The sequence below is a fragment of the Liolophura sinensis genome, chromosome 6 (assembly GCF_032854445.1).
Source record: "Liolophura sinensis isolate JHLJ2023 chromosome 6, CUHK_Ljap_v2, whole genome shotgun sequence".
In the NCBI taxonomy this organism is placed as follows: Eukaryota; Metazoa; Mollusca; class Polyplacophora; order Chitonida; family Chitonidae; genus Liolophura; species Liolophura sinensis.
Window position 1 is genome coordinate 17,941,902 of NC_088300.1, and position 14,507 is coordinate 17,956,408.

General features: G+C 38.6%; 1 protein-coding gene across 4 annotated transcripts; it reads right to left on the bottom strand.

Moving 5' to 3' along the window:
- Positions 1-1,958: 1,958 nt before the first annotated feature.
- LOC135466776 (isoaspartyl peptidase/L-asparaginase-like) lies at positions 1,959-14,348 on the bottom strand. Of its 4 annotated transcripts, none has more exons than XM_064744448.1 (8): positions 13,528-14,348; positions 12,335-12,450; positions 9,828-10,024; positions 8,461-8,603; positions 7,931-8,091; positions 7,020-7,162; positions 5,734-5,844; positions 1,959-2,734 (listed from the first exon to the last, which is right to left on the bottom strand). In XM_064744448.1, exons 2-8 carry the CDS (start codon positions 12,436-12,438, stop codon positions 2,529-2,531), a joined length of 1,065 nt encoding a protein of 354 aa, XP_064600518.1. In that variant the 5' UTR covers positions 12,439-12,450; positions 13,528-14,348; the 3' UTR covers positions 1,959-2,528. The 4 variants fall into 4 exon arrangements, with proteins under 4 accessions (XP_064600518.1, XP_064600517.1, XP_064600521.1 ...); XM_064744447.1 differs by having other exon boundaries at positions 13,520-14,348; XM_064744451.1 differs by lacking the exon at positions 12,335-12,450.
- Positions 14,349-14,507: the final 159 nt, after the last annotated feature.

Below are 14,507 nucleotides of genomic sequence, written 5' to 3' on the forward strand. Positions count from 1 at the left end.
GTTTCCGAGTTGATTTTTTGTTGCAGACATGCTGTGAGCTATATGTGTTGGCCACTGTATTATACCGATACTGTACATGTATATCAGCTGTAAAAAGCAATAAAGATATCACGTTTAATATTGTATCTTTGTTATCGGGTCTGAAAGTTACTGATTATGGCTGGATTGATACCTGAATATACCAGTAGGGGATGTTTTATCTTACACACACATTGTAAGACAAATGAGGTTTCTTTTCACTTGCAATGGCAACTCAGGTCCAGGCTGGATTAACCATTGTCCTTTGTTGTTACAGGAACATTTTGTATTTATTTATTTGATTGGTGTTTTACGCCTTACTCAAGAATATTTCACTTATATGATGGCTGCCAGCATGATGGTGGGAGGAAACCAGGCAGAGCCTGGGGAAACCCACTACTGTCCACAGGTTGCTGACAAACCAGCCAGCATGATCTGGACTTGAACTCACAGCGATCGTATTGGCGAAAGGCCTCTGGGTCATTACACTGCACTAGTGCCCTAACCAATTGAGCCACGGAGGCCTTGAGCATTTTGTATAAACCAGTTAAGCCATAATTCAGTACAAATGTAGGAATGGACAATAAACTACTCAGCATAGGCGAAAGTTACTTTCGTTGTAAAGTTCCCAACTGGAACTTTTTATTCATTGTGTCATTCTTATTTTAGCTCACCTGTACAAAGTACAGATATAGCTTCTTAAAAAGAACTGCATGTATTGAACTTAGGTTTTCCACACATGTATAGCACAATATCAGGAGGGGGGTGTTCTATCAATGATTTGCTGTGGTCCTATCAAATAATGTAAACTGTAAAAATTTACAGCTTAGCAGGGTGAGTCCATGCCGCCAAAGTGCTGCCGCCAAAGTGCTGCCGCCACTGAAGTGTCATGCCAAAGACACCAGATGTGACACCCCACCCAGTCACATCACACTCCAGGCCAACCAATCCTGTTTCCTTGCTCTAACCTCTCAGTGCTAAGCACCAAGAGACGCTGCAACGTTTGTCAAGTCTTTGGTACGATCCGACCTGGGTTTGATCCCAGGCCTCTAACCATTAGAGACTTGCTATGTGGTATGTTTGGTATGTGGTATCTCAAAAAATATTGCATGTATGGAGTGGAGGGTTACGTGTTGGGGACGTTCTATCATTGATACACTGTGAATATTAATTACCGTAAATTACAAAATTCACCATTTAAATGTTGGGTGTGGTTTCAAGAAGTGCTGCATCTCAGAGAGAGCTTAAGTTTTACAGACATGTATGTATAAAGTACAGTGATAGGGGAATTCCATTGTCGATGCTCTGAATGAATATTCATTACCATAATTTACAAAATTCCTGAATTCTGTACATTATGTATTGAGCTGAGGTTTTGCATTCAGGTGCCTTCTACAGACGACCTCTTTGGTAGCATTGCTACCAAATCCATTAAAATTTGAACTGAGATGAAGAAAATGCTAGGATTTATTTTCTTTCATTCATAAAATGGCCACCAGTTTTATGAAGGGGGAAAGCAGATGGGGCCGTGTATATCATGCAAGTGGTCTCCCACAAACTTCGTGTAAGACTACACAGGACAGTGTCATTTTATCTGGCCACCAAGATGTACTCTTTACCTGAGAACATTTATCTGTATTATGTACATGTACAAATGATCTGAAGACACCACAGCTAGGTGTTTGTGGTCTTTATAACTGCAGTGGAAAGTGGATTTCAAAACATGATCTCATTGGTCAATGGTCTGTAGTCTGCAGCAAGATGAGTGTCTTGGATAACGGAGCCAACAAAGGCACCATCTCTTGCACAAAGCCGAATAGCGCTGTGACTTTGGATTCTTAAGAACCACTCTCCATAAGAGTACATGTAGGCCTGCAATGTTTATCCACTTCTTGTCAAATGAATGCCCATTAAGAAAAGGACTACAAAACAACACATCCATTTTTTTTGTTGTATTTACTTAATTGATGTATAATACTTATTCTCGTTTTCCCCACTATACAGAACGAACACTAATGGCATGGCATTAACAAGATCTCGTCATCTGTCCTTTTTGATTTGCAATTCTATAACATGAGAATGATGAAAAAGGACAGAGAATCTTATCAAATACTGGAGCAACTTACTGACAAAGCGCATGTAAATAGCCTGCAGGTGTTCAACTAAAAGGAAACTTATTTACTGTCCGTTAGACCTAAGTGACACCTTGATGCACCTTTATTTTCAAATTCAATTTAACAGTGATGTAAGAAGTGTTCACATAAAAAAAAACTTAGGTGATTATCAACCTGGTCTGATTTTAGTATAACATGGGAGCTTTAATGCAACAAAGAAAACTCTAAATTTGTTTAAATGATCAAATTGTACTGTATACATAATATAGAGGGAAAACAGGTCTAGAAGGTTTATTTGGATTTTTACAAAAATTTACAAACTCAAAAACGTGTTTCGATAATATTATATATTAATATTATGTTATAAGTAAAAAAAATTATCCACTAAGTAATTTATCAGGAAATTTTTTCCACACAATCCTCCTGATGGTCAAGCCCGTAATGAAGCTGGTTTTGTTTGAGCCACGCCCAGGCCATCCTCTGAGTTGTGAAGTGCAGGCCCACCTGTCCATCCTTACTAACAGCCACCCCACCCCCTGATCCCTTAACCCGAGAGGTCATGAACTCCAGGGCAGACTCCAAGGCCTTCTGAGGGGATAGACCTGCAAAAATTAACAATGGGAACCTCTGTATCAGTACTATCAATCAGACTGAAGTGGTAGATGTTATTTAGAAAGTGGATTATAAATAGCAGAATCTGTGCTACATTCAGAAAGTGTAACGTCTAATACTGATAATAGTGCAATAAAAAGCTGTATTTCATCAGTGGGAAAATGGTCATGTTTTGTGTGCCTGATAACTGTATGCAGAACTTTTAATCACAAACTATTATGAATACCAAGCAATATCCCCAACTATAATTTGCATAAAATCGTATCTTTTAAGTTCACAAATTTCACCAAACACATTTACTTTCCTCAAATACAAATGCCTCCGCTTATGAATGTCAGGAAAGCCTGAGCTTGACAGGAAGTCAAGACACAGACGAACTGACTTTGGACCCTTTCTGGCAAAACTACTGTCTATTTCTTCCTGCATGTTCCATGGAAACAATCAATCAGAACAAACATGGTTATGGCTGCAACAATTCAGAACTCTTTGGCAGAGGTAAATCTAGCCTTAGCCTGTCAAATTTGTTTATCTTGAAGCTTTGTTTTCTGATGTCAGCAATACATGCTTATCTACTGAGATCAAACAAATATTCCAAGAATGGTGTTCTTTTACTCAGGATTTCTCATTTGTAAGCCATTAAATTATTGGTCTCTTTATAATATTTTGTGGAAACTCTAAATGAACACGTTTGTAGTTACAGGTATTCACACAACACCAAACTCAAAATCGCGTTTTTTTCTGGTCCTGATTGAGTTTATTTATATTTTACACACCGACTATAACCTGATGTTTAGTTTAATTCCACTTTAATCACTGGTAATTTTGTGAATGTGAGAGAGAAGGATTGCTGATATGTACAGATACTATTACAACTGTATTATCCTGATCAGAGATACACATTGTATACTAAAACAGTTATAAACCATGGTGATGCATGTTGAGTTGCTGGTTGTTATATTAAAGGAAAGAAAGGAACTAACAAACATCATATCAAAAGTAAATATGTGCACATACAGAGATATAAGGTTTACGGTAAATGTCCTAACGTGTCCACCTGGCACTCGGAAAGTCTATCCCAGGATTCACTGCGTTGGCTGTGGTGTCACTCAGAGTTGCAGGAGAGCATGTAATAAACAAACTCACACTTCAGTGAGCAGTTAGTCTGTACTCCTAGCACCAACAGTTCATGTTTTTCTCAGTCTTAATCATAATCGTTTCTGGTGCCTAAACAAGGGGCTCGAGCGGGGGTCTCAAGCTGGGAAGAACATAATGACTGATGTCAACATAAAAAGGGGCCACTCTGGGGGATTGTTTGATGACACAGGTTTGAAGTGAAGTTCTCTGCTTTGAGTCTGATATTACAAAATTTCAGTTTCAATTTGTCACAATGATGACTTGACATGCACAGATACACAACCATAGTAAATTCACCGAGCAGGCTAGCTTCAGTAACTAACTCAAAAAGCTGCCTGCTCCCTATATAAAATCGATACATGTGCCTTCTTTTTTATTGTTATACATAGCACTTTGCACTGTACACTGTAGTTTTTAATACAAAGAATCCGTAAATCTTACATACGACAACATGGCTCAGCATGAAGAGGATAGTGCAACGACTGGTTGACCCATATCAGTATAATGGCTCGGTCGGGGCGGCTTACTTGCCTTCGGTAAATCGTCTCAGTGAAGCAGCACTAAATAAAAGAGTGGTGGAAATCCGTCCTGCAACAAGGAGGTGCGTTCTATACACCCTAAGGAGTCCTTCGTCGTCATATGACTGAAAAATTGTTGAGTACGACGTTAAACCCCAAGCACTCACTCACTCACTCACATCGAATGTGCTTTGCAGACAAGGCTCTGTGCTTCTACTGGGTTACGCAGGTCAACACGCAGATTTAATGAGGGGTCAGACAGGCCTGATTCTGCTGGACTAACCATGAAGTTTGCTGAAGACAGATGGTTATGTGATCAGCATTGCGTGCTAAAAGGATGCTTGGGTCTCAAATCAGCGCAGTGACACTCTTCTCTGATGGCAGTTCGTTTGTGAACACTGTAGGTGGGGGAACAACATGGCTTGGGTCCATTTACTCAACCAGCGTCGGAAAATTAGGCCATATTTTTACCCCCGAATACCGGGGTCTAAAATTGACATGTATGAATCCCTAAGTTAATTTGAAATATATATAAGTAAAACACTGCAAAAAAAAATGTATTCTGAACCTTTTCCTGAAAAGAATTTCTGCACTTCACTATAAAATCTAAAAAGAGACACAGCTACTGAAAATACGCCCATGAAGTCATGGCTATCTAAGACTTTATAAATAAAAATCTCCTAACTTTCTGAGAGTAGGAGTTCAAGTGAACACATCATATGCCCCAAGACATGCATTTCTTTGAAATGTATAATAGAATACTAGCAGCAGTGTGCTGATTACATGTGCAACCGTACCGCTGAGGGGAATCTTCATGGGTGCTGATCATAGGTATGTGGCTGCCATGACAACCGCGCAGTGGACAAATGTCCACCAAAAATGAAAACTTTTTCGCGGAAAACATTTGGAATTGCAGCCGGACATGAAATCAATTCTCTTTATATAGTATGGCTATTTGGTTACCATGACAACTGCAAAAATGAACAAAGGTGATTCGTGACACATCGTCATCTGTTTATCTATCTATTTACCAAAAATCAAAACTCACTATGGAAAACTGCTGGAGTTATAGCCCAGACACGAACACGAACTGACAGACAGACAAAATTGCTATAACATAATACAGCTTGCCTAATGGTGGGGACGAATAAAAATGAGCACCCTTCTCCACTGTCATATAATCGCAATACATCCTGAAAGGTTGGATCAAACCATATGACTAAAGTCATTTCATATCAGCCTTTCATGTCAGCCTTTCACCAGACTCTATACATGTTGACCAACAGCTTAAATGCACTTACCTAACTTCTATTAGCAAGCCACTCAGTGATCCTTACCTTCTCTCATGAGATCTGTGGTATGCTTTGCTAAGCAGACCTTGATGATTGCCTCCCCATGGCCAGTGGTTGACACGCCCCCCACTTCATTATCACAGTAACCACCACACCCTGAACCACAAAGACAAGAACAGCATGGACATCCGGAAATCCAAATCATTCACTTGTGGCAAAACAAATTCTTCTGCCTAAACTTTTATCTGTACATATAGTATTAATTTATAGTGTTTTTGCCTGTAGATTTTCCATGTGCATAAATCTTGAATACCATCTTTGCAGGAAACACCTTTAATTAATTTCTTTAAAAAAAATGACATATGGTAATCAATCCAGTTGTCATATCAAGTTATCATCACCCTGTGACTGTCACAGGTTAAAAGTAGATGGAAAAGACCAGTCCAGACAAAATGTATATGCATCAATAAACTACATGTGCCCCACATGAAGTTTAAAAAGGATAACTTTTCATCTTTGTAATGCTGCATAACTTTGCTGAGAAAATCGAAAGCTCTGCCATGTTATCAATTTTGACACAATACCATGTTTTTGGTTGCTTTAGCAAGGTGCACTTCATGACCTCATAAGAAGTTCAGAATACACATTGATTTCTTGAGGTACCAAGCACATCAGAAAACAATGGCTATGTCCCTTTAAAGGACACATGAAACACTTTGGTTTTCTTTCTCGATGTGCAGATTATCATGTGTAATAACATTTAACAGCACAAACAAATTTTTCAACTTCTACTTTGCGGGGGGTAAAAATAGCTTCAAAGTAGTTTTCTTAAGGCCCCAGCGGTCAGTCTTGAAATTAAGTAGCTTGCAGCGGTGACCTCAATGATGATCCCTGTTTAAAAAGAACTGTTGGGATAGGTCGAATGGGGGTGGGGGTGTGTGGAACAGACCAAATGGGAACGCTAAGCTGGCCCAAAGTTCAGTATCTGTGTACATGTCCCTTGCCCACACTATAGGAACACGGTTTGCCACGCTCAGGGCACTTTGAGGGTGTTCAGCGAGTTTGGTCAACGATGATGTAATTTCTGAAAAACCTGATCACTGACAGAAAATATGCATAATACAGAGGGGTAATTATCAGGTAAAAAATACCCTCAAAATGAAATTTTTTTAAACAAAAATTATGGGGCATAATTTTCTTCATTTGGCATAGAAACATAATCTTTGTTTTATACTTCCTTTTCATGTATCCTTTAAAATTGTTACATCACATTTCCACGATTCCACACAGACAAGTTTCAGTGTACAGTGTAATCTTTGTATGTACATTACCTATAAGAGGACTGTCTCCCACCCGGCCTGGTCTTTTGGCAGTTATACCTCCTGTGGATGTTCCAAACGCGACGTTGCCAGAGCTGTCCAGTGCTGTGGCTCCAACCGTGTCACACCCAATGGGGGGGCAGGCAACTGTAGTTCTGAAATTTGAATCAATCAATCAATCAATCAATCGAGCAGTTGTTAAATTTGAATGAATGAATGAACAGATTATGGTTTTAATGCCACAGCAGTAGTTAGTGACTTTGAATGCATGAATTAATTAATTAATTAAATTTTAGCTTAATCAGCAGTTCTGAAATTTGGATGACTGAATTGATTACGGCTTAACACCCCATCAGTAGTTCTGAAATCTGAATGACTGAATTGATTATGGCTTAACACCCCATCAGTAGTTCTGAAATCTGATGTGAATACATACAGTTCAAATATATGTTATAGTGTTAGAATGCAAAATATATCACGAATTCTGATGATGGTCAAGTTTACAAAAAGAGAAAACTGGGCAAACACTACAGCAAATTGATCCTCAAAAGTCAGTTAAAACTTGCTGGCTTCCTCTCCGGATGGTAGTGGGTTTCCCCCAGGCTCTGCCTGGTTTCCTTCCACCATAATGCTGGCCACCATTGTATAAGTGAAATATTTTTGAGTACAGCATAAAACACCAATCAAATAAATAAATAAATCAAATGATGGGCTGATGAAGTACTTGGCATACTTACTATGGTTGCCTTTTTTTCATTAAAGTTGTGTCAGAATTTAGCTTTGTTCTCTGGCTTCTAATGTAGAGACCTACATGTGCTTTAAAGTTAGTGAAGTTATTATAATGAGTTCTGAAGTTTATTTACCTACATGTATACCACACTTATTAACAGGACTTACGCGGGAATATCACTGAAAAGACTTACCTGTCTCTAAAGAGAACATCAACGGTCGTTCGAAATTTCATGAATCTCTCCCAAGATTTGCGAGCATCGTCTGTGACTAAAGTGGATTGTGGTACGGTCTCAACACCACGCTCCTCAGCAAACTTATTGGCCCCTTCTCCCACCAGTAACACGTGATCTGTCTAAAATTTGAATTCAGAGTGAGCTCCATACATTTATGCCATAGTGGTTGAAAGAAAATCAATTTAAGCAAACTTAGTGTAAGACTACTTGAGTTGTCCAACGAGGCCTGTATACCACTTCTACAACCAGAACGACAGCAGGTGAATCTCAGAAACTAACATCTCACATGTCCTGGGTAATTGAGAGATATACTTAATGGAATGGTCCCCTGAACAGAACTTGGATTCTTCACCATGTAAACTCTTCATTTTTCATAAATTCGACTTCACTTGCTTGATGGATTCAAGTTGGCAAGTTTCCTTGTAAAAAGTAACAAACTTTAGAAGAGAAATGCCTTAAAATTGAGTGTACAGGTATGTCACTTGTACCTCCTCCATGATAAGACGGGCTAACTGTATTGGGTTTTTGATGTTCTGCACACAGGCCACAGCTCCAGCATTCAGTTGTGATCCCTCCATGATGACAGCATCCATTTCTACATCTCCAGCAGAGTTCAAAACTGAGCCAGTTCCTGTAAACCATACGATCCATCTGAATAAGTGACTATCTCAGAATGGATATGTGTATGGAGAATTCAGGACTAAGCCAGTCTCTTAACCACAGGATTCATAAAAATAAGTGGCAGACAAATGGATATATGTATGGCGAATTCAGGACTAAGCCAGTCTCTGCAACACAGGATTCATGAGAATAAGTGGCAGACAAATGGATATATGTATGGAGAATTCAGGACTAAGCCAGTCTCCTAAACACAGGATTCATAAGAATAAGTGGCAGACAAATGGATATATGTATGGAGAATTCAGGACTAAGTCAGTCTCTGAAACACAGGATTCATGAGAATAAGTGGCAGGCAAATGGATATCTGTGTGGAGAATTCAGGACAAAGCCAGTCTGCAACACAGGATTCACAAGAATAAGTGGCAGACAAATGGATACATGTATGCAGAATTGAGGATTAAGCCAGTCTCTGCAACACAGGATAGGGACGGATTGGGTCACCCTAAGAACTTATTGTGAAGACTGATTTGTTATCAGAAAATACTTATAATTTTGATGCCAACATATAAGTTTAAGGCCTGTATATGATGCTTAAGTGGAGATAAAGAAACTACTGTTTTTCTTTGGGTGTTACAGAAAAAAAAAACAAACACTCATGATCACTGCAAAAGCAAAATGCAGTAAGTCTCAGATAAAAGCCCATATATATATATATATATATATATATATATATATATATATATATATATATATGGAGATTTTCAAGACTGAGTGACAGCAGGATAGCTATACTTGAGGGTGAGACAAACAACAGGTGTGTAGAATTTAGGGCTGTGTTGGATTTAAAGATAGAAGAGTGAAGAGAGAGTGTGGAGAATTCAGGACTGACGGCCAAGCCAAAAGCAGAGTACCAAAGCTTGTATCAAATTAAGACTTGTGGATTTTGAATTCAAATCTGAGCAGACTCAATAGAAGCATGACAAAAACTTCTGCCTCAATAAAAGCCTGAAATCAGGTTCCTCTTCTTCTACAATAAATTTTGTATAATTTGACACTATTTCACAAAGGATCCACTTAAGATGAAGTGGTCCAGTCATGTTATAAACAAATACAACATAAATAAATAAATCAATCAATAAGTAAATGCATAAATAAATAAGTAAAAGTAAATAAACATTTAAAAAAGAAAATAATGAATTTGTACACATACTGAGAATGTACTGTCCTTGCTTACCCGCATCAAACACTGGGTCATCTTCCATAAGTGTGATGGCAGCTTCTACCGCCTGCACAGCGCTGCCTCCCTGCTGCAGAACTGCATAACCTGCCCTAGCTGCAGCCTTCACCCCAGCTACACTTGCTTCTGCCATGTGGTCTGGAATCGCCCATGCCCCACCATGAACTATGATGACAGGGGTTACCATACCAAACCTACAGGTTAATATTCCCTACACATGAGCACAAGACTTTTTCTTTAAAACAAAATACAAAAATATGGATTTCTCACAATTTATATCGTTATAATAATTACATATCCCAAAAGGTACTCACATGTACAGTGAGGGTCTAACAGTATGTTCCTTTTGATTAACACACAACGAAATCTACAGGAACGTTTAATACCTGAAGTGACAAAGGTAATACACAGGCTAGAGTAGGATAAGAGATAAGAGACCCAGATAAGAAACCCTGAAATTAAATACCATACAGTACAGCTCAGTCCAAAAGTCAAAGCCAAACAGGAGATTAGCGCAATCCTAAAAGCCTTGCAAGGACTTTGTAGAGGGCTTGTATACAGACAGTCACCTGCAGAGTCAGTGATTCGTCCACTGTGACAGATCACACACATGGTGCGCCTATTCTCTGGCTGTGGGAAGTTGATGACGGAAAATATAGTTTTGTTTGAAGAATTTAAAAGATTTTTGAAACACTAACACAATACATGAAACTGAAGCAAAATATCCAATGTGTGTGCTTTTGATCGCAAAGTGTCGGTCTTCTTTTAAGTAGTGATTTACGAGTGAGTCCAATCCAGATTTGTAATGGATCACCACAACTGCTAAAACCAGCTCATTCTTTGTACAGTACCCATAACAAATTAAAAGATGGACAAATATCTTGCGTTTTTTCGTAGAGGGTTTTCCATGTTGTGGGAGTCCTCTGCCAGTGAAAAATTATTTACCACTCAACAAGGGGACTGCATCTTTTGCCTGCAAACAAGGATACGTCTGCAAACACAACTATATTCACGCCTTGCGACGATAATCCTACGCGCCTCAGCAGGTCTCCAACATGGCCCAGAAGAGGGTTTGTCAGGTGCCAGTGGAGCGTTATTCAGTATCTCAGAGCACGATACGAGCATTAAACAACTGGCTTTTAGTCTGAGCTGTACTCTATGTATACATGTAGCTTAACAAATATTATGAAATGCCTTCCTGAACTAGTAATATTACCTGGCTGGCCTTTTTTAGCCCAACTATAAACCAGGTCAAAGTCTCACTCTAAACGCAGTATTTCATGGACTTGACAGGAACAAGTTAAATTCACATAAATATTCATGTGACATATATTCACGTTACACGTTACTCAGTTTGATTAAATTTAAACATTATCAAGAAAAAAAAATACAAGGTAAAGCTGCTACCATTGATATGTAAGCTTCAATACACATGATTCGGGATATAGTATGGATATCTATATTATATCCCAGATATGACAAAATCTTTGCAGTTCATGTTTAAGAAGACGGTAAATTCCAAGGGCCACTTGACAAAAGTGATGGTAGGCTAAGCTGACTGTAACTATCACGACGCATAAAAACATATAATGTCATGTTAAATAGTCAGCTTAGCCCACAATCGCTTGCAAGAGGTCCCTAACTTCACTACGTTATTAACAATATATTGCATTACTTCATCATGGCAAGCTAAAGGTATTGGAAAAACATGAGGTACATCTATGTACAGGGTTAGAACACATACAAAGGGGCCAATGTAGTATGCATACAACATGCCCTGGTGTTATCATTCTGAACTATGTGATTAGATTGCTTAATCAGAGAGTGCAGATTGCTCAGATGTAACAAGTAGGAGAGTGCTGTAAATTTATGGAAATATATATTTTTGAGGACTGGTGATTATTTACTTTACCCACATCAACTAATCTTCATTATAAAAATCAAGTGAGACAGTGCATTTATCGCTACGTTTTTATATCATTCCGTTCACTACCTTGATCAGATGGCTGCAAGTCTTCCTACCGAAAAGATCATTGTTATCCAATCAGATACATACCAGTTCAAGTTGGCAAAGGATTTATGCAAATAGAAAATTTCAGACAAGCCAGTCAAATGCTCTGTGCAGTGAAAGCACTTATGAACACTGGGTTGATTAAAATGAAAAGGTGATCAAATGGTTTAGAAGTATTTAGACATCATGTTTATTACAGCAAACCTGCAACTGGGCGCCCATTGCTGTCTTTATTCCTCACTCCTCGAAGGAGTGAAAAGTGCTTTTATTGTCGTATTTTACCTGCCAATGGCTGTGAATGCAGAAAAACTATGCATTTTGTTGCTGTTCCACCTATGCTGTCACAGAAACTACGATTTGATTGGATAGTGGATATTTATTAATATTCATCAGCTTATGCGTCCAGTGGATTGGTTGTTTCTGCCCGTTGGATCAAGCTAGTCAACACAGCTGTATGCAAAATGTTTAAACTGATAAAATGACATAAACTTACATGTAGGTTATTTCCATGCAGTAGAGGTAAGCTTCTTTACAACACATAGGTTTAATAAACACACAAATGACTGTAACAATGACTGCCAGATACAAAACTTGCATACTTCTTGCATCCTGCATATTGGAAAAAAAAAGCAGAAAAACCCAATTAGCAGAATCCCAATAGTATTTTAAACATTGCTTAGCCAAATACATTAACTTGTGTGCGCAGTTACATGCATTATGTTCAACAGCATGTACAACTGTACTTTTGTCAGATTTATGCGATTATTATTCATGATCTCAAAACCCTTGACAAACATACTGTACATGTATTTGTAAACTAAAGTAATGAAGTGATACACAATAACTACATATATATCATGAAATAAAAAATTTGCGAAGTAACCAATGCAAGTATTGTCGCAAACAACATACCAGTCTAGTAACATGGTTTTCATGTTGGCATTCAAATGGTAAGGTTATAATAGTTTCATACTGAAAATCTGAAAACATTTTGTTTAAAATGCTTCACAAAATTAATACAGTGAATCTGTAAGCCTTTTTGAATATATGTGAACTTATGGCCAGGGTGCCAGCCTTTACTAGTTACTTAGTTACTCAGCAAAAGGATAAGGAAGTACCTGGTGTCAGTATAACCCAATATGAGGGTTACTGTCACCATATATTTCAATATCCTGTAGCTACATGTAGGTAACAGTGTAATAAATTTATCATCGAACTGCAGAGAGCAAGCACATGTGCCATTCAGTCATGCAATTCATCATCTGATGTTGGAGAAAAAGAAAAACCTGTAAACCACACACCCACCCCACCCCCTTTTAACAAAAAGACACATTAATCTGAGCTATATAAATACAGAAAATTTGATTTCATCAGAGAATATAGATTGTTTTGTCAAAAATCTCCAGTGCCGCCTCTTTAAGCAAACCTTGTAATGTGGGAACTGAAGAATTTCCTGTATGCTGACCAGAGCTGGGCAGTTTAACCTTTTTTGAAGCCTGGCTCTGCAAGCAGCCAAGTTTGACGTAGTTGTGATCTATTAACTGCAACAGACGTTTCTGAAACCATACATTTACACATTTGGTGTTGTTTCTCACAGGAACTCCTAAAACTCCATTGCTCGAATGAGGGTTACCCCACTTGGCAACTAATTAGCTTAATTTATTGAAACGATCATTACCGTAATACCTTTTTGTTCTTTCATCTTCTTTTTATGGGCCTCCTTTCTGTCCTTTCCATACTGGCAATCCAAGACATTTCTGGTTAGGATTATATCAGAAGCCAGTTTTTCTCTCCAGTACACTCTAAACTTTTGAGTGGGCGAAAACTGGGTAGATCCAAAATTTCGTTTTGCAACTTTCCATACAGCAAATTCCCAATGAGTACCTTCTTACCTTCATATGGCACAACCAAATCAGACGACTGCTTCACAGAAGTTCGAGTTAATGCACCATGAGAACAAAGATGCCCAAGGGTAAGAGGAGGATATGTTGGACTACATCCAAATGGCTGATGGATGTAGTGTGAAGACTTGAATATACCACAAGATGTTGTGTTGCTGTATATGACGTTTTTAGTTAGATTTTGCCCCCAAACCAACTCCAAGAACAACTCAATTATGTGCTTGATGTCTCAGAACTGTCAAAGGCTCTCAGCTAGGTCTGTGGCACATAATTTCTTGTGGAAATTGACAGGCTTTGAGGTATTCGTGGGCAAGGTACGTCAGATAATGAGGGATGTCTTTCGTTTTTACTAACTTCTACTGTTCATGGTGCATGGTAGTGCACAGGTACTAGGCCCGAGGCCATGTAAGTCTCTTCAGCAGGTTGGAGGGTGGCCTTCATCAATCAAGAGCTCGTGGCCACTCTTAACTGATGTTGTGTGTCATTCAGCCTGTTCAACAATCGGTCCCTTTTCCTCTGTAAATATCTAACACGGAATGACTTCAGTTTGTAACCTACCACGACACCAGCAAGAAACGATAAACCCAGTAAAATAACCGCCCCACGGTTTCCTGACGCCATTTTCTTGTGTGCTATCTGTTGTGACGAGTAAGTCGAGATCACGTGCTATGTTAGCTCACACATCTTGAGACAGTCCACTCGTACCTGGGTTAGTAGATGGTATAACAATAAGTTTATTCTGAAAAGTTGGTTCCTTTACGAATT

Bases quoted from the DNA above. Each gene is read 5' to 3' on its own strand.
- LOC135466776 (XM_064744447.1), bottom strand. From the start codon at position 13,543: ATGAAAGAACAAAAAGGTATTACG. The intron at 10,025-12,334 runs GTAAGTTTATGT...ATTAACCTGTAG, and splicing joins TGCATGGAAATAACCTACAT to GTTTGGTATGGTAACCCCTG. The intron at 8,092-8,460 runs GTACAAGTGACA...TTCAAATTTTAG, and splicing joins CCCGTCTTATCATGGAGGAG to ACAGATCACGTGTTACTGGT.